We start from the raw sequence: 25,717 nt of genomic DNA, 5'->3' as shown, positions 1-25,717 counted from the left end.
TGCTACCATCTTATCGTAATACAAGAAGAAACTGAAATATACCTTGAATCTCAAGGATCCTAGAGGAGGTTTAGCATAAGGGATCCCTTGGAAGCTGTAGTACGCCTTCCCAGTGGGGCTGTTCACCACTTTGCCTTGCAGCTGACCTTGTTCCACGGTCACTACCGGTGCGTCTGTCATCCTGCCCCCTCTGTGAACAAAATTAGGGAAGGTTAGTGGTAAATCTAATCATTTGAGGATTTTTTTTTTGTTATGGATGCGTGAAGCCGAATATCGATCTCAGTGGCGTGCACTTGGAGAGGCCTATGTCCAGCAGTGGACTGCGATAGGCTGATGATGGATGGAGTTCTATAGTCGCCGAGATTTAAGGTCATGGCATACATGAACAGCCTGGCATGGCGTAGCTGTTGTTAGGTAGCTGCATGCTTGCTTTTAACCTCGACGTTGACTTCTTATATTGGCGTTATAAAATGTTTTTAATGATATACGATTTAAGGGTTAAATTCAAATGACAAGTTAATCACTGAATTGGAGCTGCCCAGAAAACGCAGCAGAAGATCCGCTAGTGTGAAAACACTTTTAAGCAGTTGGTAATAGCAAATGTTATCATGACATATTTGTCACAGTTAATAGATAGCTAGGAAAACTACACAAACCCAGCATTCCAAAAGCGAATATCAACTATCATTCCGAGAAAACCAAATCGAAATCAATGGAGCCGTTTTTGAGATTATCGCGAAAACAATAAAGATAAGTAGATAAGAAATTAAGATATAAATCGTAAATACTTAGCGATAACATCAATATTGATCATTTAATTAGTCAGTTTTGAATATAATTAAAATGTTATTTACGTTTCAAAAAGTGAGTGATTTGATGATATCGCGGTAATTTTACTACTTTTACACATTTTTTTTGTTTTTGTTGAAGAGTATTACATAAGTGAAAAAGAAACTAGATTCCTTTAAGAGACTTTACAGTTCTTATGAGCATATATAGGTACCTAACCACAGAGACCGGAACCTACTTCTTTCTATGAAATTTTTATATTTGCGATTATGGGTAAGTAGTAGGTACCTATAAATAAATAGTTGATTCGAAGTATTTTTTATTTCATGAGTACGTTTACATAACGGTAAGTACGGTTATAAGAGAACATTTCTGAAGGGCAATACGGAACTGAGATGTTTTCCTTCATATCACGAACTGACAAAAAACGTGCTTTCCGCGTCTATGGTGTTAAAATATTTTCAGCAAATACATCTCACATAGTTGATTTTAATGAACGATAAAATTGTTTACTGAAAGTGTTAGCATACTGACTTTTTACATAATTATCATATAGCGCAAATATGTATGTATACTTTAAAACCGATAATCTGAAGATTTATAATTCATGGATTTAAATACGGATCCTTTTATCAAACATATTGAAATTAGCCCTAGATTGGATAAGTTTTTGATAATCTAATTATGAACCTAAAAGGATGCTATATATAGTCGATTTGAAGGGATTCTAAATTGAAAACAAACTAGCTATAGTCAGTGGATTCATGGATGTTCCATGGGAATTTCTCGACGTTCCCAGATAAATGAAGCCTATGGCCTTCCCTGATAGATGGACCATGTATAATGTATTAGTAGTATATAATGTATTCAAATCTTCTAAAGATTTTAAAATCAATCTTTTATTTCAATATATCCAAAAACAACTGTAAACACAAAAAACTAGAAGACGCACTGACAGAGGAGTTTTCTGAAATATGATTACACTATTTTATCTTATTATTCAACAAATTGATCTATAAAAATTTCTCACTCACCGAATTTCACAGTGAAATGTTCAGAATAATCCACAGAACCACTTCAATCAAAAGTAAGAGATATACTAAGGTTTTATCAGAAAGATAAAGATATCGTATCTAGTAGTATTTCGTAATAGCATTAGTAGTTTTGTCATAGTATTATTGATCACTGATAGGAGTTTGGGATATGATGATCTTATGGACGGCACACACAATAACCTAGGTAGGTACACTGCAGTTATGTCGACTTTTATGCAACTAAGTATGTAACGGAATCTAAGGTAACTAATTTAACCATCTTCTAAGGATCGTAACGTCAAGGAAAATTGGCTGCATAGGTACATATGCAATTCTGATGATAAAACAATAATATTAACTGTCGAGCTGAAAGACTATCTTACTCATTAAATTGCCGGTGTAACTGAAAGACTTTTTTAACTAGTCCAGTACACTTTCAGGAAACTGCTCTTAGACTTAGCGGTCAATACACACGACCAGTTACTCAATATAAAGTAAATCAAAGTCGTGCGTCGTGTGCTAAAGTTCTAATTAGAATGTTTACATAGCTTTTTAGCATCTATGTCCCGTTTCTGTTATGTAAAGACTGCTATTACATCGTTGGTCAAAAATCATGAAAACCTAACTGAAATACGATATATGTTTCGATGTTATAGCCACTGAAGTTGTCGGTGTTACACCCCCATGCCTGGGAGGGCACGTGTCGCCGGCGTCCCCGAATGCTACTCAGTAGCAGTCGTTGTTGCATACCCACGTCAGAGGCCGTTTGGCGGATTTGAGAATACTCTGACACAAGGGCTAAGATAGTTTTGTTAAGTATGCACTAATTGCGGGTTATAGTGACCGAAACATCAGTTGTTTTTCAATAAGAGATTGACATTCGACATAATTTGTATGAAGCTAATGTTAAAATTCTTTGGAAATGTATTTCTGTTAAACAATCTACTGAGATTGTTATTATCCCGAGGCCTATGAAAGTTATAGATACAAAAGTATTAAAACAAAGTCAAGTATTTTATCAATAATTATTGTCTTCCGAGAATATTATTAAACTTTCGTTCAGAATCCAAATATTTAAATCTTACCGGAATCTTGATCTGAAACTGCTCAAAAGGTCTTGAGAAATGGAATCAAGGCGGTACCTTCTAGGCAGATTAAAGGTACTTTCGTCTTGCAACCTCCAGTCGTAAATATTTACATTTCTAGTAACATCTTCACTAAAAGAATCCAAAAAGCCCGACCAACTATCGTTATGCTCGTATTTCCGAACGAAGTTTGCAATTTTTTTGTTCACCGGTTTTTGGCCTAAAGCTAGAAGTTTCGATTCCCTTGCCAGAAGATATCTTAAGGCTGTCCTTTTTAATATTATCAACTCTTCTAAAGTTCTTGCCATAAACTTAGCTCACACCTCAAAAACTATACTTTTGACCACTGATTTTATTCATAAACAAAAAACGATCACTTCATAATTCCAAATTTAAAACTGCAAAAATGCTAATTGCGCGGGAACACCTGTCAAAATTGACAATTAAATTTCTCTTTTTTTTAAGCTGAGTGTTATAAGACAAAGGCATCTGGTATAGAGCCAGCGACACAACTGCGTTCTAACATCAATTATCAAAGACGTGACGTGATGGATAGTGCAAATTAGTTTTGAGGCTCCTGTGAATGATTTTACATAATAGATAAATGGGTAACTTTACTGTGTACTAGTAAATAGCGTTATGTAAACTATTGCTGTGGAGAGAAGATTGGAAATTGATAACCGGCAAGAATAATAGGAAATAATATGAGGTTCTGGCTCGTGGAAGAGGTCAGATATATAAGACTTGGTTCAAACCCATGTAATAGCTAATTTCTGTTGTTACTGATTTTTCTTAGCACTATCTGGTTAAGATAAGATTAACACATTGCTTGTTATCCATCTTGATATGAATCATAGCTTTCCTGTACACTTCAGTTAAACCATAATACGGTGTTTCCAACATAGAAGGAAAGACGTAAAGGTATACATATAAAGTACTGAAGAAGGCCCATTTTCTTTATACTTTCTGAAGATGCAAATGGCACTGAACCATATTATATAGAATGAATATTAAGAGCAAGAACATTCAGTAACTTCAATCGTTTATAAAAATACGACAATCATAACTTGCTTATCTGAAAAGGTATGCATTGCTATGCACGCTAATTTGGCATTGATACGTTATTTACAGTGAAAGCAAGCCCCAATAAGAATAACAATCATAAGATGCATGACAGAAAAAGACATGCTTCGCTACCTTCAATCCCTACTAATATTATAAATGCGAAAGAAAATCAGTCTGTCTATATGTCTGTTACGCTTTCACGTGTAAACCACTGAACTGATTATAATAAAATGTGGTACAGAGGTAGAGTTGACCTTGAGAAAGAACACATGATAGTTTTTATCCCGGGCTTTTGAAGAATTCTCTTGGAAACGCGATATAACCGAACTCTACGCGGGCGAAACCGCGGGCGGAAGCCAGTAAGAAATAAGGTTAAGGGCAGGAGGATAACGATAATGACATCATCAAATTACCTCTTTCTTACGGACCCCTTATCTTATAAACAGACACATCCATGTCCTTCAACTATTATTGCCTATTTATTTTCAATTAGTACAATGGAAAATACCTTGAAAGTATTACAATTACCCCTTTTTAGATTAGACGAATTCAAAAGAAATTCGTTATACTGTACTATACTGTACTGTACTAGTTATTGTTATGAAAACATGATTCAAGGGTAACCATGTTTGCTACGGGATTGTTCGCGTGAGTTACCGCGGCCCTGGTACACTGTGGGCTCCAGAAGGAACATGGTGGGTTTTAGTCAGTAAGAGTCTGACACTTCCTCACTCTGCACCCACAGCGGGAGGGGTCATCTGATGATTGCCCATAAAAAAGCGGTCCAAATATTAAGCGGTGTGTAAATCATGTTAGTGATTAGCTCTTAAACAATAAATTAGTTATTAGCTTTAGTCACAATGGTTAGTTTAGCCACATACTAAACTCACCGCAGATCGTCTAAAAAGTCGTTGACGGCTGATATCATTGCCATGTTTTGAGCTGTAAAAAAGAGACAAACATTACTAACTACTTTCTACTACTAAACATTTATTTCTACAGTTAGTGTTACTATTAGGTAAAATAAGAATGGACCATGGAGCGAAAACCCTTACTGAGAAAGAGAGTAATACTTCTCAATCTTCCTTTTTATGCTCTCTTCTTCTTCTTGCTTGTTACTTTCGTTTAGTGTCTGTGTCGGCGCAATATGTTTTACGCTTCCATTCCTCTTTGTCATCTCATCATTCTCATCATATACTTATTTTTTATTCACGGCATCTTTCAGATAAATAATCTATTCTTTGGTCTACCTCTTCTTCTCCATTCATCCACATTCATGCTTATCACCTTCCTCACAACATGATCCTCATTCCTCCGCGTCACAAGCCAGTTTCTACAGTCCATTCTGTGTCTATACGGGTTATTATTAGACTACTTAATACTAACACAAACACGCTAAAAGCTACCTATCTAAGATGTAGCAAAACAATAGTTATTCAAGTGAATATGCATAATATAACATTTGTCTTTAAGGTTATCGGGAGGAAGATGCAAATCCACCTACTAGCCTTGAAAGTAAAAATAGAATATTCAGCTTTTTAGACTCTAGGTTGTTTTCTAACCAGGTTAAATATAAGACACTTTTTCATCAGATAAGAATTGGGATTGTGTGAAAAATATGGCTGGAAAGAAACTTGTAAGATGACGGCAGATAGAGAAATATCCCCTTGCCGTTATAAATGATTTTTTGGATGATGAGAAATTACATTATTCTCCAAGATTTATATATAATTCTTCCATTACATATAGCCGTTTCCAATAACAAGGTTGATCGATCTATGTTATTAGGAGCAAACCCTCTATCATCATCTACTCTGCCTTGTGTACATAATATGTCAACAGAATAATCGAGAAGACCACGACAGAATAAACGAGAACTGCGGGATTTTTCGCGCGAGTTACCGCGGCCCTGGTACATAAAAGGCCTACGACGGAACACGACGGTTTTTAGTCAGTAAGAGTCTGAAACTTCCTCACCGCTGCTAACCCACAGCGAGAGGGGTCATTTGATGATTTTTGACGTCGTTAAAAAAAGGACTCAATCGATTCGAATCATAATAGTTTCGATATCAAACGTGTCCAGCTGTCTAGACGTGCATACAGTGACGTTATACGTGGATGACATCATACTGCGTCCAACAGAGTTATGTAAAACTGCAGGTCAGACTTTTGGCGCCTGGGTGAAAACTAGTTAGAGTCGAAAGAAAATTGGTAACTATAGATATTTTATCTTAGGAAAGCAGTTGATTTATATTTGTGTGCGTGAATGTAGGTACATGAATATGTGTAAGTTCTGGAGCGCTCAATGGTAGTCAAGTCGTAAAAAGGTAATGTGCATGTAAACACACATAAGTTTGTCTCATTTGCTTTCTTTAAATACAACATCTACATATAACAGATTGTTGGGGTGTATCGTAAAACCATTACGGAAAGGAGTGTCAAATTCTTACTAACTAAAACACATCTATGTTCCATCTGGACTCCTACGATTTACCAGGGTTTTGGTCACTCTTTTATCCATGCCAAAGGTCTATAACAGCCAATAAGTCGTTACATACTAAGTAATCTTTCCTCTAATAAAAACCTGTCATTAATCAACTTCATTGGTCTTCATAAAATGAAAACCTTTGACTTTGAAGATACATAGATCCCACTGAGAACTAGAAACCTTATACAAGCTAATAATCTGCTTATACTATTGCGTTTTTATTTAAATGTTCTCTACTTACTGCAGAAACGTTTATAAAACAAGTAGGTACGAGACAAGGATGTCTGAAGTCACGGGCAATAAGGAAAGGACTTAGTAAAAGAGCAAAGTAAATGTTTTCTTAACTGGTCGAATTTTTATCCTTAACTAGATTAGTTTTTAGGTATTTTTTCTACACTAACTTCTCAGTGTTTTTCGTCCCCTTCCTGAGAGAAGGCCTCCTCACAATCGAAAGTAAAAGCTAGGCTACGTCATTTTTCAGGCTCTAGAAGCTCAGACTATCTATCTACCATATTACATTTAAATCGATTCACTAGTTTCGGCGTGAAAGCATTCATATAAATGCATTCGCATTTAAATATGTTTACGGATGATGCCTTAGAAGTTAATAAAAATACAGGAAATAGCAGACAAACTTGACTACATAATTCCAGAAAATACATTGACTGATATTTATTTCTGAAAATATATTTCGGAGAAGGGTGACACATCCCAGAAAAGTAAAGCAACATATATTTCTCCTAATTTCGGAGTCAATGATTCACATTTGAAGTCACCACCAGACTGTCAAAAATTAAACATAAAAAAAAAAAGAATCAAATCACATGTTTTGGATGAAGAGTTTTAAAAACTGCGGTGTGTCAAAATGAGTCATTATACCTAACTAATGAGATGTGCAAGAATGTGACACTGTTCACTTTTATTTTTAATTACTGCAATGGTAAGAAAAGTAAGTTGAAATGCCGCAGCTGCGTTTTGGTGGTTCTTAGGGGGTACAAATCCAAAACAGCTTCAATAATAATCAAAGTAAAGTTTAAAAGAAGTTTAGGCAGGACTAAATCGCTTGTTTAAAAAAAACTTAAAACGGGGGAAGACAACTAAATAATATTAATTATAGTTGACAAAGGTAACTCTTAAATTCTCCTCAAACTTGCAAAAAAATATGGCAAATGAGTCACATCAACTCAAAACTTTTCAATGTTAAAAATAAAACAGCAAACGACAAAACGTAAAAATCCCACATAACTACAGTTATATCTAAGATAAACACCAAAGATAGCAAAGGTAAAGATAACGCCCAAAGATATAGCATCTCGTGAGAATTCAACAGGTTTTGATGCCCCACTTCACGTTGGCAGAAAGATAAGATGGTGACGTCATAAGTCAGAACCATCCAAATATTGATTGCAGACTCTGGTTACGAATTCTGTAAAGCCTGTAGGTCCTTGCAAAGCACTGGTACTCAGCTAAATCCGGTTAGACTGGAAGCCGACCCCAACATAGTTGGGAAAAGGCTCGGGAGATGATGATGACGCTGGTTACGATTTGACAAATCCATCTGCCGAGCCTTTTCCCAACTATGTTGGAGTCGGCTTCCAGTCTAACCAGATGCAGCTGAGTACCAGTGTGTTACAAGGAGCGACTGCCTATCTAACCTCCTCAACCCAATTACCCGGGCAACCCAATACTCCTATGTAAGACTGGTTTTCAGACTTGCTGGCTTCTGACTACCCGTAACGACAGCCAAAGATGTTCAGTGACAACCGGGACCTACAGTTTAACGTGCCCTCTGAATAACATATTGTATACTTTTTACCCAGATGCGGGAAGTATTTCCCTCAAGAAGCAGGTGAAATCGCTGTTTTGCTATAATAAGTTACGATCTCTGAGATCGATAATATCTAATCTTATTTGAATATGAACGATAACTAGAGTATGTTGACTTCTTATCATTTCATGAAGGAAAGGAATTTAGATACTATCGTCACTTTTTTTATTTAGTTCACAACTTTGGGTATATTTGTCATCATCATCATCATCATCATATTTTCGTCTATTATGACGTCATTTAAAAACTGGCTTGATATGCAAAATTAACTATCTGTCTATCGGGCTTTCACGCAAAAACTACTGAACCGATTTAAATGAAATTTGGTATACAGGTAGTCTAGCCAGAGCTTAAGAAAGGACACAAAATACTAAATAGGCTATTTTTATCCGACTGCCGAGTCAGCTAGTTAGATCATATTTGGTAAGGATGATTCTCATCCAGATTGCATATAGAGTATCTTCTAAAAAAATACAAACATCCACATTAAGAACCTCCTCCTTTTTGGGAAGTCCGTTAAGAGGGTACCATCGCTAGAAAACAATTTTATCGAAAACCATTCTCTTACCAGAATTCTTTTTAAACCGGTTAAATAAAAATGCTGCTTCAAATAAATTAATACACGAACCGGCCATCAGATCCTGTATGTTTACATAAGCGACGACGTAGGTACTTTTACTTTTTCACTGCACAACATTGCATATGACCTTGCAATATATTTATATGTATGTATAAAGCTCTTAAAGTGAAAGTTTCGCGACAAGTGTGAACCAAACTTGGAGACATAGGTATTAATTTATAGGGTTGTCAGTTGTCTTGGTAACAATTCGGTAACAATTCTGTTTTTAATAAAAAAAAGTTGCTGTTTTTTTGTAGTTTCGGGGAGATAAAATCAGAGATAGTCTAGTTTCTAACAGTGAAAGATTTTTTTTTATTGGTTCAATGGCTTCGAAGCTTTTAGGTTACAAAACAAACAAACTAAAAATGTGTCCTCTTATTGTCCTAATATTAGTTTAGATCAAATTGGTTATCGACATGAACCTTTGGAACAAGGAGTGAATCGATCTATTAGTGAAATACCCTTGGAATCAATTCGTTAATTCTTGTTTTTGACATGTCAAACCTCAAATTGTTGACCTAAAGATAGTTATAGGCATGATATCCATAATATTTTTCCAACATCTTCTGCCAGTGTCCCATTGGAACTCAGTAAAAGGTAAGAAAAAAATATTTCGTCATTTAAGAATCGAGACATCCCTAATAATAACACCGTTCGGAACAACGCATCCACATCAATACATACATTGTATATAAAAATGTGAATTAATTATAATAACATAAAGTTTTAACGATCTGTCTGTCTGTTACGTTGTCTAGATACTGGAAACTTTCAATATAAATATTCTTTACAAGAAATACACTTTCACGCTTAAAAGTTTCTCTAAGGTGACAGATGAAAACAGCTGTTTACGTGAAACTGTGTGAATTTATAATTATTTTTATACTAGCTGTTACATACTCGTACTTTTTTATGCGAAATCTTCAAATGACCCCTCCCGCTGTGCGTGCAGCGTGAGGGAGTGTCAGACACTTACTGACCTTTATGGACTAGGGCTACGGTAAGTCGCGCGAACAATCCCACAGACCCGGACCCTTGCTATGTCTCCCATTCATATTAATTTAGTCAGAATTTATAGATGAATAGAGAATTTAATTTACCGACTGTAAAAAGTGCACCGGGTCCTTCCCCAGGTTCTAATCTGCCTCCTTGCTAAGATTAATGACAATCAGTTCAGTCTTTTTCTCTTAAAAGTAACAGAGATAGAGTAATATTGTTTCATAAGTAAGGGCATTAGTTTGGCTGAGATATATAGGTTAATCTCCTTCAGGACTCCTACTACCTATCAATTTTGAAATTGCATGACAATCCTTTGAGTAGTTTTTGAGTTTGTTGCGGACAGACAATAGTGAAGGATTTTGTTTAATAATGATGTGTGTATCAAAATCAATTGAATCAAAATTATGCGCATCCCAAATGCTTTTCCTCAACAAAATGACATCACTTGATCAAGCAGAGTCACGGCAAAACATCATGGAAGTACCTTTCTAAGTAAAAGTCATGTTAATATGTATTTTACTTTCTTGAGCTCAGTCGTTTGGTATGCAGACGATGAGAAAATACTCACTATAGCCATTCATGTTTAAAGAAACCGCTTTTTATTATGTTCAGCTTTAGATAAATAATTGGATAAATGGTATAGTTAAGATAGTGGAAGAACTCGTGTCTAAGTTAAAACCATGAGAATTGAAGGTTAAGCAACGCTTGGCGTGGTCTGCCCGTGGATGGGTGACCACCTTGTCGACGAATTCTTATATGTTTCGGAAGGCACGATAAATTGATGTGATTTGAACATCTTTGGCAGTCGTTATGAGTAGTCAGAAGCCAGAAAGTCTGACAACTCAGTCCTACATTTTACACGATTTTTACGATTTCATATCATCAAAGCTTTTGAGTGAAAGAGGAACAAACTTTCACATTTACAACATTAACAGGAGTATAGGTATTGAGACTGTCACTTTACATTAGAAACTAGCTTCCGCCGAACTAGCTTTGAGTTCGGTAATATCGCGTTTCCAAATGAATTCTTCAAAAGTCCGGGATAAAAACTAACCTATGTTCTTTCTCAAGGTCAACTCTATCTCTGTACCAAATTTTATTAAAATCAGTTCAGTAGTTTAGACGTGAAAGCGTAACATACAGACAGACAGACAGAGTTACTTTCGCATTTATAATATTAGTAGTGATTATAGCAAAGACTATAAAACCACTTGACTGCGCATACAGTGCCCCGACGCTCACCAAAAGTTAGTGATTTTGCGCGTACTATAAGGCTACGATCAGTACGATCCTTTAGTAGCGACCGTGAACTGACCAATAGTAGCCGCGGATTATGTCGCCCCCCCCTGCCCGCAGCGGTGAGTCGTGTTCTTAGAAGAAATTGGCGAGTGCGCTCTCTAGTGGTTATTTACTTTATGGATTATAGCCACCATTATCTTAAAGCACAATGAAAGAATTCCCATACTTTATAGACATGAGTCATGACTCACAGGACGCAAAGCTAACAAAATGTCGTTGACAGGCGTAGAATGCAAAATTAAATGAATCATTAGCATTCCATAGCTGTCTGGCTGTGTGTAAGATCTGTGTATGGGCGCCTTTACTGGATCTTTGGGGTAATATTCTGCCTTTAGGCACGAGACTGGTTTAAATGGATGGCAATTTTCGGGGGTTTGGTTATGAATGAGGCGAGCGGGATCATCAAAAATTTACTTATATAGCTAAGTTTTTTTGCTTGAGGGCTACACTATTCGCAAGTAACATCCCTACTAATATGATAAATGCGAATGTAACTCTGTCTGTCTGTCTGTTACGCTTTCACGCGTAAACCATTGAACTGATTTTAATACAATTTGGTACAGAGATAGAGTTGACCTTGAGAAAGAACAAAGGATAGTTTTTATCCCGGACTTTTGAAGAGTTCTCTTGGAAACGCGATATAACCGACTCTACGCGAGCGAAGCCGCGGGCGGAAGCCATAATGTTTATCCGGGTATTCAAAGTTGTTCACTTGTAGACAGAGAAGTTTAGCTATCTATACAATAATAATAATTACTGTTCAGACGTTTTTTAGAATACCTAATTTCTATTGTGTTCGCGTGTAAGAAGTCAAGGTGTCAATAATAAAGTCGTTAATTTAAAAAACACAAACATTTGATGAAGGCCGTCTGCATTGGTGTCAAATTAAGCATTTATTAAATTGTTTATTAACTGCAGTTAAGTCAAATGTTTTTTTTTCACTATGGTCAAATGTGGAATCTATACTAAATATACTAATATAATATTTTTTTTCTGTTTGTCTGTTCGTCTGTTCTTGTCATTTTCTGGGACTAGAATATACCTATCATCGTCCTGCCCTAAACCTAGTTTCATTTGGGGTCTATTTGTTCTATTTGCTGTCATCTCATCGGTAACATTCTCTCTAACCGTATCTAAATATATAAAACTCAAAGGTGACTGACTGACTGACTGACATAGTGATCTATCAACGCACAGCTGAAACCACTGGACGGATCGGGCTGAAATTTGGCATGCAGGTAGATGTTATGACGTAGGCATCCGCTAAGAAAGGATTTTGATCAATTCTACCCCCAAGGGGATAAAATAGGGGATGAAAGTTTGTATGAAACTTTGTAAATTTTAAACCGATCGGACTGAGACTTTGCATGCATAAAGCTACTATGGCGTAGGCAACTCTTAAGAAAGTATTTTGATAAATTCCATCCCTAAGGGGATAAAATAGGGGATGAAAGTTTGTATACATCTTCTTAGATTTGTACACGCTAATCTTCCGAACTACTGAACGGATTTCAATGATTTTTTCTTTGTTGTATCAGTATTAAGCCTGGTCAACATATAGGCTATAATTTATCTTCGAAACTTGAAGACCTGATGCAGAACTCTAACAGACCAAAAAAACTATAAGAGATACAAAAATGGTGCCATGGCAAAAATTGTTTCATGTGATGAGCATTTTCAGCGGAGATAATAAATTTTAAGATCTGGAACACCTGATGTGGAACCCCAAGAGCCCAGCTTCTCTATACCATATACAGGTATGACGTTTTAGCAAAAGTTGTTCAATTTGATAAGCACTTTCTATTGACTTACACAAATTGAAGATCTAAAACACCTGATGTGGAACTCCAGGGGCCCAGCTAGACTATAGCATATAGAGGTATGACGTTTTATAAAAAGTTGTTCAATCTGATAAGCACTCTCTGTTGACTTATAAAAATTGAACCACACCTACACCTGATGTGGAACTCCAGGAGCCCAGCTAGAACCATGACGGGGGTAGGTCTCACGCCTCTGGTTTGGCTTGGCCGTCCAGAGTGGAGTCGCTAGAGCAGGATTAGTAGCCCTGCTCGGAGGGTAGGTGCCTCATGGTAAGCACAGGGAGCGCGTAATCTGCGTTTAAAGTCCACCGAGGTATCCTCACCCTTCAGCTCATACTTGAGAGATTGGTTCTCTACCCACTAAACCACCACGACTTCCACTAAGTCACCACGACTTTGTCATCTATTTAATGTTTTTTTACGTAATAATACTTGTGTAATATTTTTGCCACACACAAATGCGGACTAATTAGAATCACTACTTTTATCCCTATGGTCACGTCTATTGCGGTTCAGTTCTCAGCGTTTTGTTTAATCTGCTGTGCTTTTGCTGTTAAAGTACAAAAATTAAGTATATAGAACGTTTCTCTTCGGTCCCTTAAAATTCAATATCAGACTATTCAGATCTTTGATTTTGCTGACCTCGTAGTCGCTGGCATAAGGGACAGGATCCGCGTACGAAGTCGCGGGCAGAAGCTAGTCATATATAAACATATATTTATATGTCAAATAAAATGTCTGAGCAAAATCATTTCAATTGTTTATTAATTCATTCTATAGTTAAAAATGAGATTTATAATGTTATGATTAATGGCAAGAAAACTTAAAACAATCAAACTTTACTTTTTCGTTGGATAAATGTTAACCCTATGTGGCACTTCAAAGCCATTACCTAAAGCCATTATTTTTATAACTAAATCATACCCTGGGAATAAAAACCTGGGCAAACTAGTTGGCCAAACTTGGTCTTCATCTGTGGTACAATAGATAGCAAGGATTGGTCTGTCCAGGTAAATTTCTGAAACCACGGATCTGATCCATGAGAAATGACTCTTGAATTCCTTCCCAGAGTCTACAAGTTGCACAAGTGCCTTCCTATCACTTTCTTTAACCTGTCTTATAATAGCTCGTTCATATGTATCAGGATCCTGTACTCTTACAGCGCAAGGCCTACCAGGTACTATATCTTCATCACTCATTGTTCTTCCTTTACAGTGCTGGGCAAAATTTGATGCATCAGAAATCATTTGTTTGAACTCCTGCATTTCGGCAACGTAAAACCCAGATAACGATGTTCCACTCTGGACCCTGACGTGTAAAACATCTCCTACATTTAATGTCCTGTGCTTGTATTTAATGATGTGTGTAAGATGAGCAGGTCCCGCTACGTCAGCGGTATTGCTGAATCTACTCACTGAAGGGAGAACTTTTAATAATGTAGTGTAGTCGAGTAATACTAACATAGTTGCGATGTCTCGAGGGGAATCCACAGTCGTTAGCTCAACTGTCAATTTTTCGTTCGTTGTTGCGTGTACAATGATACTGGCCGAGTGTTTCCCATCCCTTGGTTGCCCTACAAAGAATTTCATGGCATCAATCACCTCTTTAGGAAACTCTTCAGTTTTGGGGTCACATAAATTTAGTTGACAGTGGATGGCTAATCCTGGAATTTGATTTTCTGGCTCGGAATTTTTGTCTGGATCATGTATGTTTTTTAGCAAGACTGACTTGTCGAAGAATCCATAATCGATTGCGAAAACATCGCAAGTTATCTCTTCATTGATTTGAATCGAGCATATGTTGCCACGAACATATTTGTCAAGTACATTTGACTTGTACACTACCCGCTGGCCCAGGTTTATTCTGTCAGCAGATATTTGTTGAGGATCTGGCTTTTCAATCTTATCCATTATGTCTCTAACTTCAACTGTCCGTACGTAAAAACTATGCGGGTGATTAATGTGTGTTACATCAACTGAATGATTAGTTCCGACTGTAAAATCATATGGATTGTTCATTTTCAGCCTGGCCGCTTTGAACTCCTGCAACCAAAGTTCATGATGAGTGTTCCAGTAGTTTGTACTCTCTAACGCATCAACTGGGGTAGTGTTATGGAAATCTATGTGGATCCCCTCGGACTGTGTATTTAGCTTTATCCTTTCCTTAACTTCAATTTACTCGAACGCCGAATGTCTTTTTAATCAATTTCGATTTTCAGGAGTGGATGAAATAAAAAATCGTGGAATGATACGGGGACAATGGAAGAAAAAAAGAAAAAGTAAAGGTATTTTCGCTGCCAAGCAACATGAAACATGACTGTTCAGACCTGGCTAGACAAACCGTAGACAAATATGACCTAGTGCCAATAAACAAGTCTACAACCGCTAAAGACTAGACTGGCTTCAAGGCCAGGCTACCGGTAAAAGTATATAAATAACCGATGACTTGTGGGTGCTGAGACCAGTTTCCATTCTTCAAAGGGATCAGGTCAAACCAGAATTGATGGTGCTTTGGTATTTTACAGCTATGGACTTGAATTTAATTTGGATTAACAGGTATGAAGTGTCGTACGAGCAGAATAGCGTATTTAATTTATTTTTCATTGGAAACTACTTGACGAATATAAAGGTACATACAAAAATGCAACTGAAATACATAGAAATAAATAAGGCTAAGATAAGGTATTTCTCCAAACAAAATGTTATACATGGAACGAGTCTTAGTTGTAAATATTGTTTTATAAACTAGTGTTTTCTTAGGTGGTTATATTGAATACACAACGGATCATATCTATGGCTTAAATTGAATCTAAAAAAGTATAGCAACTTACTGAGATAGTTTATAATATGTTTTAACTTATGAACGTAAGTACTTAGAGGACATTGACATCTCTACAAGTTCGACAAGGACCGCAATAGGTTTCAAATGCAAAACGCTTAAGTCATTTGCAATGCCTAATTAACTTTTGCTAATTTACACTACTTAGGCGCAGTGTGAATGTGCTCAAGCATTTCTCATTATCGGCGCATTTAATTGTTTTCTGACGTTCAGTAGTAAATTATATTACAGGGTGTCTTTTTATGGATATCGGGTTACCCAGGAAATTGGGTTCAGGAGGTCAGCTGTATTCTGTTAGATTGGAAGCCGACATCTACATAGTTGGGAAAAGGAGATGATAAGTTTTTTAAAAGAAATAATATAGTTTATGTTCTTATAGATATAGATTATAATATAGATGGCTGGACGTGGTTTCGAAAGATATGAAGGAGCGCCAGGTGTCCGAGAACGATGTCGCAGATAGAGCGAAGTGGAGAAGACAAATTAGAAAAGCTGACCCAACCACCATGTGGGATAAATAGCTGAAAAGAGAGAGAATATAGTTTATGTTCTAAGTGAACTTAGGGATTGATGGATCCAGTGTTTTTGAGATTGGCGAATATCAGAAAATTACAACTAGAACAAGTGTTTAAACTTGCTTTTGAAGACAACAGGTCTAATTCTGGCAGCAAAGATCTAAGATAACTTACAATATCGTTTATGAAAGCATACTCAACATTTTTAACCGTTTATAAAATGCATTGGCCGCACAAAGCGTTTTAAGAGGGATATCTTGAACGGGAAGTGTTAAGTGTTCAACTATCGATTTTAGGGAAGGCTGCCAAAACCTAGACCCATTTGGATCATAAAACTGCATAACGCGAGAGGCGGTAAAAATTACCCCATTTCATATGGTAAAATGGTTTTATAATAGGTACAGTTATGAATATTACAATAAACTTATACAAGAATTACATAAGTGAGTTGGTTAAAGTTTGTTTATGTGTTAAGCTTTCATGGAAAACGTAAATACATTAATGGCGATTTAAATTGATATAGAGATAGTGGAAATACGGAGACAGTAATAGGTATACGTAGATGAACGGGAAACAGCTAGTTCGGTAGTAAAGCAAAAGTAAACTAGTTAACACCAACAAGGTGGACAGACGACCATATAAAGGTCGCCGTAAGACACTGGATGCAGGTCGCCTCCAACAGGTATCTGTGGAGATCTAAGGGGGAGGCCTATGTTTAGCAGTGGACGTCCTATGGCTGAGATGATGATGAAACTAGTTAATTTTTTTTTGAGGACCAGGGGAAAGCCTGCGTTGCCTAAAATAATGATGATGAAAAAGAAAAGTTTTAAATTAAATCCCAACTCATCTCAATGCAAATTAAACCAGCCTGTATAATAATGTTTATATTTAACGTTTCTGATAGAATTTATTACAATGCACTGACCGCTTTATCGTGTCAACAAATCAAGTACAATAAGACGGCCGAGTGTTATGGACATTTTATGAAAACTTCTTTGTTTTAGTCCTGAGTCGTCTTATAAACTGGTGTCTTCTTACAGTTGCTGCCTCGTCGGTCTTTTGGACGCAAGCGAGGTCTTGAGTTCTATTCCTGGGGTGGACCGAAATCGCCTTGTAGGTTTTAGAAACTTTTACAAAGCAGCCAGTAGTTTGGAAGTTGGTGTTTGATACACCCGTGCATCGGAGAGCACGTTAATGTCGGGCTGCACCTGATCTCTCTCCAGTCGTGACAGATTGCCGTCCCATCGCGATACGAGAGTGAGGGAATAGTGAGTGCACCTGTGTTTGCTCAAATGCTTATGCACTATGATTTGAAAGAATAATACTTCCAGACATATTATTAGAGTGAACTATAGGATCACTCCGCATATCTGATGTTGACATAGGTAAAATATCAAAAAACCATTTTATATCTGAATTTACTGTATCTCGTCGTGTCACCTCAATAGCTACAGTTACATATGTATGTATATCTATTTATATCACATACAGGGAAAATATTACCAGGATAACAACAATAGGTCCACGTTATCCTCTTTATTATAGACAGGCCATAATTTAATTATAGAAATATGTAAACACAATAGGACGTGGAAAATGGATGTTGTGTACTAAAAGATCATGTATGTATATGTTAGGCAGAGAAAACGCTCATTTTCATGATGGTCATGGAACCTAAGAATGGGAAAACTACCTCTTGGAAACCAGTTTCCGCCAGACAGTCAACTTCCCCAAACTGCTTAGCATGTTCTTTTAAAGCCAACTGACTTCAACATGTTTAGATACTAATCCCCAATAATAAATACCCCATTCGAGTCTAGTTACGACCACAAAACTAGCGAGGTCAAAGGATTTTCCGTCAATCATTGTACGTGATTAAATAAAAAACTAATGAACGGATTTTCATGCTGTTTACAGCAATACAGGACATATTTTTGGTCAACTGTTTGTTTATGAGTAAAAACACCTGAGAGAAGAAACTACTGAACCGATTTGAGAAATTCTTTCGCTGTTGCGAAGCTACACTATTACCGGAGTAACGTAGACTATATTTTATTCCGGTACGGGCAGAAGCTCCCCTTAAAACCACGGGAAAACAGCTACTAATTTATATTAGTGCAAAACCTGGTAAGCCCTGGACGGAGGCTCATCACCTGCCTAGACTATACAACTAGGTCGGGGTCGGTTTCTAGACTAACGGGATGAAGCTGAGTGTTTCAAGGAGTTGAACCAGTGTTTGATAAGGAGCGACTGCCTATCTAACCTCCTCAACACAGTTATAGTTATCGGCACGAATCTTGAGCTCTGACCTTCACCTGCGCAGAAGAAATTTATTGGGTCCCTTTTGTGGTATGAAGCGAGGCGCGGGGCGGGCTAAAGCGGTGATTGGTCCGCAGTGCATCGCGTCATAGCCGTCACTCGGGATTGGTTCTTTGCTAATAAATCACTTCTACGCAGATGTAGGTCAGAGCTCAAGATTCGTGCCGATAACTATACCCGGGCTATTGGGAAATGAAAATGGCGAGACCATGTTTAGCACTGGATATTCTTTGTTTAAGAAGATGATGATGATAAATGGACTGGTTACTGCAAAACCGTGGCCATTTCTGACCAAGGCCCATAACGAAGTACCTAAAACTTTATAGTCATCCCTATGTATAGAGTAACGTCACTATTTATCATACAATCGTCCATCGATTCTTCCTTCGATTGTTTTGCAAAAGGATCTCTTTATCATTGTTTGTATGTTTCAAGCTGTGTTTTGTATGTTGGATTTGTTTGGGTTTTCTGGGGTTTTGGGTGGTCTGGTAAAAATCATTGGCAGAAATAAATGCCAGAAACGAGGAGTAAGAAACGCTGAATGCTCAAAGCAAGAGAAATAATAAAATGCCTGGTACGCGAAAGGAAGAAATGCTGAAAGCAAATTAAAAAGCGAGAGAGCCTCCTTGCTTTCGGTAAAAAGAAGTTGGTGGTAAAAAGTTAGAAAGGAAAAATATAACATGTTCAAAAAGTTAAATCCAATATTTGTATCTCATCAGGAGTGCTCTAACAAGCTGCATCTACATTTACACATACAAGTATTGCTTAACCGCTTTCGTGAGATAAAACATTTGTAGCTCAAATACCTAAAATACTATTCACTACCCAGGCCTGGGTGTGTTAGCCTCCTTCTGTGAGGACGTGATGTCACAGAAGGAGGCGGCAGAGCGCTTGCGGGAGAACGACCCTTTCGCAGCACCGCTCCGCAGACGAAGAAGGGGTGGAAGACGGCGAACACAACGTCCGTCCCCATCCGCCCCGGGGGGTGATCAGCGGGCGACAGGCGCGGGGGTGCCACCGCCTGCATTACAAGGATCGCCCCTTGTGCTCCGGCCATCATAGGGACCCCTCCCCACTAGGGGGAGGAAAGAGGGGCCTGCTGTAAGGCGGGCAATCGCCGGTGGGGGACTGGATGCCATAGATTCCCAGACCCCCTCCACTCAGGCGAGGTCGGAGTGCCGCTGGGCCTTTTTAGTGGGTATACCGGGAACGTCGTTACCGGGGAGTCCCACATACCCCTCTCCCGTCCCCCGACGGGAAGGGCATGCGTAATAGCATTTTTTACCCAGCGACAAAAAAAAAGGCCTGGGTGTGTAATATTTTTATCACAAATAGTACGATACAGTCACCATCTCTCCGGAATCACACAAATCGATGAATAGATAAAGACATGAGTCAATACTGGTTATGATTCAAAACCCTACTATTGGTTAACTTAAACTTTATTCTTGTGAGTCATTTTCTGCACATTTTATGGTTCTAATAGATTCTCAACAACAGCAAAATGCACTATGATATTTGTAATGACATTGTTAGGAAGATCAGACTTTTCCACTCAAAGTAATTTGCAAACTAAAAGAATTGATTGCCGTTCGTTTATGTCAGTTATTAGCTTTCAAATGAGTTCAGTAATTTTTGAGTGTAAGAGTCAACAAACATCTTTAAAACTTATGAAACATACATACTCTCTTGCGTATGCAGTCTATAATTGTTTCGCGAAGTACACCATTGATGCCGTTGATACAGTAAGCGATATAGCGGTTGGACCCCGGTTGGAATGCATTGTAAAAAAATCCAATTAACTGTCGAAATATAATAGCATTTTGTTTATATAGCAAGTAACGATATGAATCATCGTATTTGTAACCCGAGCAGTCACTTCTCACTTGTACATGATGTATAGAATAGAATAAATTAACTACAATAGATTAGATTATTCTTAGTTCTTTCAGGTTCAGTCTTTTTAGGAGGATATGAACCACATATCATGTGAATGTCTAATCCTACTTTCAGTCATCATCATCCTCCTATCCTTATCCCAATTTGATTTGGTGTCTGTGCAGCATGTTTTCTTCTTCTCATACTCTCTTATCTGCCGTCATCTCACAAGCCATCTTTCTAGCCATATCGACTTTAAAATCCATCCATCGTATAGATTTAGAACAGTAGAGCATTTTAGATGCAGTCTCACTCACACATATACATTGTATATGACTCATACATACTACTACTACGGTTACTGACGTTTCCGTTAAATAAGCAGACGACCCGGTGAAGGTCACAGGTAGCCGATGACTAACTGTGAACCGTGCATAATAATTGGAAGTCAATGTTTCAAGTTTAAAGCATATTAGTTTGACGATGTGAAAATGGGAATGTGTTGCTGAGGAGAATGTTGTGTCACTTCTTCTGCCAAGCAAGGACCAAAGCGCGATTTTTCGGCTTTATATTGGTCGCTAAGTCTATTTTTATGGCGTTCGAAAAAGTGCAGATTTTCTCCAATAAACGATTTTTGTATGTTTCCAACCTGTCTACAGAACGGGGAGCTATGGGACTTGCATGTATCTCTTTCAAATTTTTTTTTTTTGTAAAATCGTTATTGTCATCTCATGGGAAGGGTAACTTTTTGTCTTTTTATTTTCGTATATCTAAAGCAAAACGGAGCCCTTATAATCACTTCAGTACAGATTTTTTATCTTTTTTTACAAGATATACTTTGTGCTCTAAGTGCTCTTTGTTCGGAACCCTCGGCGCGAAAGAAATACTCGCACTTGACCTGTTTTTGTGATACAGATCGATACAGGAGGACTGATCGTGGACAAATATATTTATGTGGACCAGAAATTGGTTATAATGTATGTATTGATCTAGTTATCCAAGATACACACCCACAAACCATAGAAAGATATCCTAATAGATGCATTTTTTATGTATAGTTCGCTGGCAAACAAGTACAAAATCAATACTGGTACTCAGCTACATCCCGTTAGACTAGAAGCCGACCCCAACATAGTTGGGGAAAAAGGCTCGGAGGATGACGATACTGTGAAGCTGAAGAGGCATTGAAGTGAGAATCTGAGAAACTATTAGGTCCAATTTGAATTATTTCGTCGTTAAATAACCATTCATCGAAGAAGGATCTAGGTTACTATTTATCCAGGTGTGCGAGAACTGTAAGAAGTGGGACGCGGGAGGATGCGGACGACACACATCCTCATCCTCCGAGCCTTCTTCCCAACTATGTTGGGGTCGGCTTCCAGTCTAACCGGATGCAGCTGAGTACCAGCGCCTTACAAGGAAGAAACCATGGGAAACATCTAGGAGGGTGACAAAACTTAAGTAGGTACCAAGTTCAGTTCATCTATATAAAATGATCAGTCTTGTTAAAGCTTCTTATTCTTCTTATTCTTTATTGCACACTTAACAATAGACATAAAAATAATAAAGACAGTTTATGTACAATGGCAAGCTTAACCCAGAATTGGGTCCTCTTACAGCCAACCTTAAAGCCATGGAGAGATTTGATAGTGACCAACCTTAAAGCTTGTGATTATTGCCGATAGAAATACGAAACCACAGAATTATTTTCCTTCCTACTCTTACTTATAGAATCTTAGTTCACTAGTCTGGAAGTATATGGGTGAACAAACACATATAAAGCGTATATAAGTATGTATGTGAAGCACTGAAGTGTATTACACGATGAAGCGTGAATGATATTACGGTAAGCTATTAGAAAAACTAAGTGGGTGAATCTTTTCACATCTTGGGGGAATGCTTTCCAAAAAAGATCTGGTTTAGTCAGGCTATAGTTTTCTTAAAAAGACTAACTACATTGTCTGTATATTTGTTTGTATGCCCGCAATAATCACAAGAGCTATTGCGCGGATTTTCACCAGTAAACATAGTTATTTACGACAAAGGTTTAGATTTGTCGAAAGGGGCGGTCAGCTGTAACGAAAAACTTCTTCGTGTAAGACTTTTTGGTGAACAAAGGTGTATCGTAAATCCGCATTAGTTAAGACCCTCGTTCGTAGGTATTAGGAGACAAGCTACTGCCATGAACTCAAATAAACATTAAACTGATTATTGATGTAATAGGTAAGTAAATATGTAGAAACTAAAAATATGTAAAGTGAATAATATGTATGTAAAAAAGTAAATAACATTCTTAAAAAAAAGTAAATCAAAAAATTATTAATACCCATAAAAAATCAGACAGATCTTTGAGTAGCCTAAATTCAATTACCATTTCAAATATTGAAGCTAAAACATTATATTTTGTACACAGTCCTGAAGCCTCTAATAATATTTTACCCGTATAAAGCCTTAACGAAAATAACTTGACCTTTTAAAAATAACCGTGGGCGTTTAGGGCAGACTAGGGTAATATTTTTTTATTATGAAAATGTTAATATTTCAAGGAATTATGCCTGAACTCATTACTTACTCTATGGGCTACCCCTAGGCATCATAATAGGTCCATTGCGGTTTTTTTGGGTATACAAATTATTTTATTTAAAACTAGCGGTGTCCCGTGGTATCATCCAAGTTTCGTGGATAGGTACTTTTTCCCGAACCTGGATAAAAACATATCCTATATCATACAGGTTTAGTAAGCTTCCCAGCAGGAAAAAAGAGGTAAGAGATTCGATATAAATATATGAGCGATAAGTCTAGTCTGGTTGAAATAAAATCTGCTTAAAAATAATGTAAGAAAGAAACCCCCTCTAAAATGACTTAGCTCTTTTATTAAACTGAAAGTGACACATATCTAGCGAAGGTCGCTACTTGTACAAATGACAAAGATAAAGTAATTTTCATATTCTCCTAGAAACCAAGATTTATATTATACGAACATATTTAGAAAAAACCAGCCAAGTGCGGGTCGGAATCGCGCACGAAGGGTTCCGTACCATTATTTAGAAAATGAGCAAAAAAAATCACTTGTTGTATGGGAGCCCTCCAAAACATTTATTTTATTGTAGTTTTCAGTATTTATTGTTATAGCGGCAACAGAAATACATCATCTGTGAAAATTTCAGCTCTCTAACTGAGATGACAGCCTGATGACAGACGGACGGACGGACGGACGGACGGAGGAACGGAGGAGCGAAAACAATAGGGTCCCTTTGGGTACGGACCCCAAAAAATGGTTTTGCGTTTTCACTACCTATACTAGTATAACAAAGAGGAAATATTTTTTCCTTGCTTTTATGCCCTGAAGGCTCCGAAACTACTGCACGGATTTGAAAAATTCTTTCTTGGTTGGGAAATTAGACTATCTTCAAGTAACATGTTTTTCTAAATGTCAAAGACATTACATATTACGTTTCGTTTCACCAAAATCATCATTACAGTTGTATTTAAGGTAGCGCCAAGGTTTGCGGCTGATGTGGGCGTATCGTTTGCCGATATCATATGACGGACACTAGTAGCTTGTAGGAGCTGTTTGTATTTATGTAGTTTTTTCTAGGTATAATAATACAATAAAAGGTTTTTGTTTGTTTGTACACTTCTCACTTTGACTGTAATAATAATAGAGTCCACGGCCGATTTCGGCCACGGCGGCAGTTCTCATTTAGGGAGATCAGCCAGCTGCGCAGGACATACCATAGTGCACGAGCATTTGCGCAGACACAGGTGCACTCCCTATTCCTTCTCTCTCATAGCCCGATGGGACGGCAATCCGACACGACCGGAAAGAGATCAGGCGCAGGACCGACATTTACGTGCTCTCCGATGCACGGGTGAGTCAATCACCAACTTCCAGAGTACGGGCTGCTTTGTGAAAGTTTAAGAAAACCCACAAAGCACTACTAACTTTGACTGTAGGGAAACTACATTATCTTCGGGTCATATAAGACTACATTTTATCCCGGTAAGGGAAGTAGTAACCCTTGGTACGTAAGTGGAACCATCAGAAACAGTTAGTGTCAAGAAAATAAGTCATCAACATATAATTATCACAAACGTTCTCGTCCAGTTACTCGCACGTAATAATCATTATTTCTGTCCAAACATAATGGTACGGTCTAAAAATTACTTTAACCTGATAAGGTAATATGTATGACTAACTTGGCTACATTTTCAAGGATAAAATATACATACACTTTCATTGTTCACTACACCTTTTAATAAAAACTAAACTGTAGTTTGGCAAACTCTGTCAAAAAAGTTTGTGTGTTTGTATGTTTGTTACTCTTTCAAGCCCGAAAGGCTGAAGAGATTATAAAGAAATATGGCAATAATATAGCTTATACATAAGAATAACATAAAAACTACTTTATTATTATCCGACTGCCGAAGGTACTTCCCGCAAGAAGCGGGTTAAGCCGCTGGAGGGAGCTAGTATTATTACATAAGTTTGTTTCTTACGCTTTCTAGCTATGACGACTGATCTGATTGAGATAAACTTTACCATGAAGATAGCTGATACCCTAGAGTTTTAGATAGGCTACTTTTTAACCAGGAGCGGGACGCAGTTTCCTCAGCACGGGGACAAAGCCATCGTCATGTCCTTATCCTATTTTTTTATTTGAAACACCAAATGGCCGAGCACGTTTTCTTCTTCCATACTCTGTCTGCCGTCATCTCACAAGCAACGTTCTTTCTAAGGGACAAAATAGTGGGCAATTTGTTCTACAATAAACCTTTAAAACGCGCATTTTTTCACATCCACTAAACAGAATGATGCATTGACTAAGTATTTCTTGGTTCTTATCATCGTTTCGGTCAAAGTCCTTCGTAATGTCTGTCGCATTAAGATGCTAGTTTGTTTTACAACTTTGCTTATCTTTTACTGTACTATGCTTGAAAGTGTTATATTAGGTGTTGTTATTTGAATTAAATAAGCAGAGATATCCGGGGTATAACACAAATCAACAGATAGTTTGGTTAAAGACATCCACCGTATAATGACAAAATAACTATACACATTTTGGGTTTTGTACCCTTAAGAAAAACCGGACCCTATTACTAAGAATTCGGCGACTGTCTGTCAACAACAAGCTGTATCT

The 25,717-nt window shown here is 37.4% G+C and overlaps 1 protein-coding gene across 4 annotated transcripts in view; it reads right to left on the bottom strand.

The window, feature by feature from the left end:
* Positions 1-25,717, bottom strand: part of LOC110383157 (juvenile hormone esterase) — a 34,962-nt gene that overhangs the window by 5,507 nt on the left and 3,738 nt on the right. Inside the window, exons 2-3 of one of the 4 annotated variants that reach the window (XM_049851273.2) lie at positions 4,864-4,915; positions 43-190 (exon numbers count right to left, since the gene is read on the bottom strand). In XM_049851273.2, the coding sequence (XP_049707230.2) occupies positions 43-190; positions 4,864-4,907 (192 nt within the window). In that variant the 5' untranslated portion in view covers positions 4,908-4,915. Of the gene's footprint in view, positions 1-42; positions 191-1,823; positions 1,971-2,908; positions 3,404-4,863; positions 4,916-25,717 lie in introns of those variants that run through there. The other 3 variants (XM_021343901.3, XM_021343903.3, XM_049851274.2) reach the window with 3 other exon arrangements.

This window comes from Helicoverpa armigera, chromosome 29 (assembly GCF_030705265.1).
Source record: "Helicoverpa armigera isolate CAAS_96S chromosome 29, ASM3070526v1, whole genome shotgun sequence".
NCBI classification, from domain to species: Eukaryota; Metazoa; Arthropoda; class Insecta; order Lepidoptera; family Noctuidae; genus Helicoverpa; species Helicoverpa armigera.
Note: the sequence above shows the minus strand (reverse complement) of the source record. Positions and strands in the feature narration are given on the sequence as shown.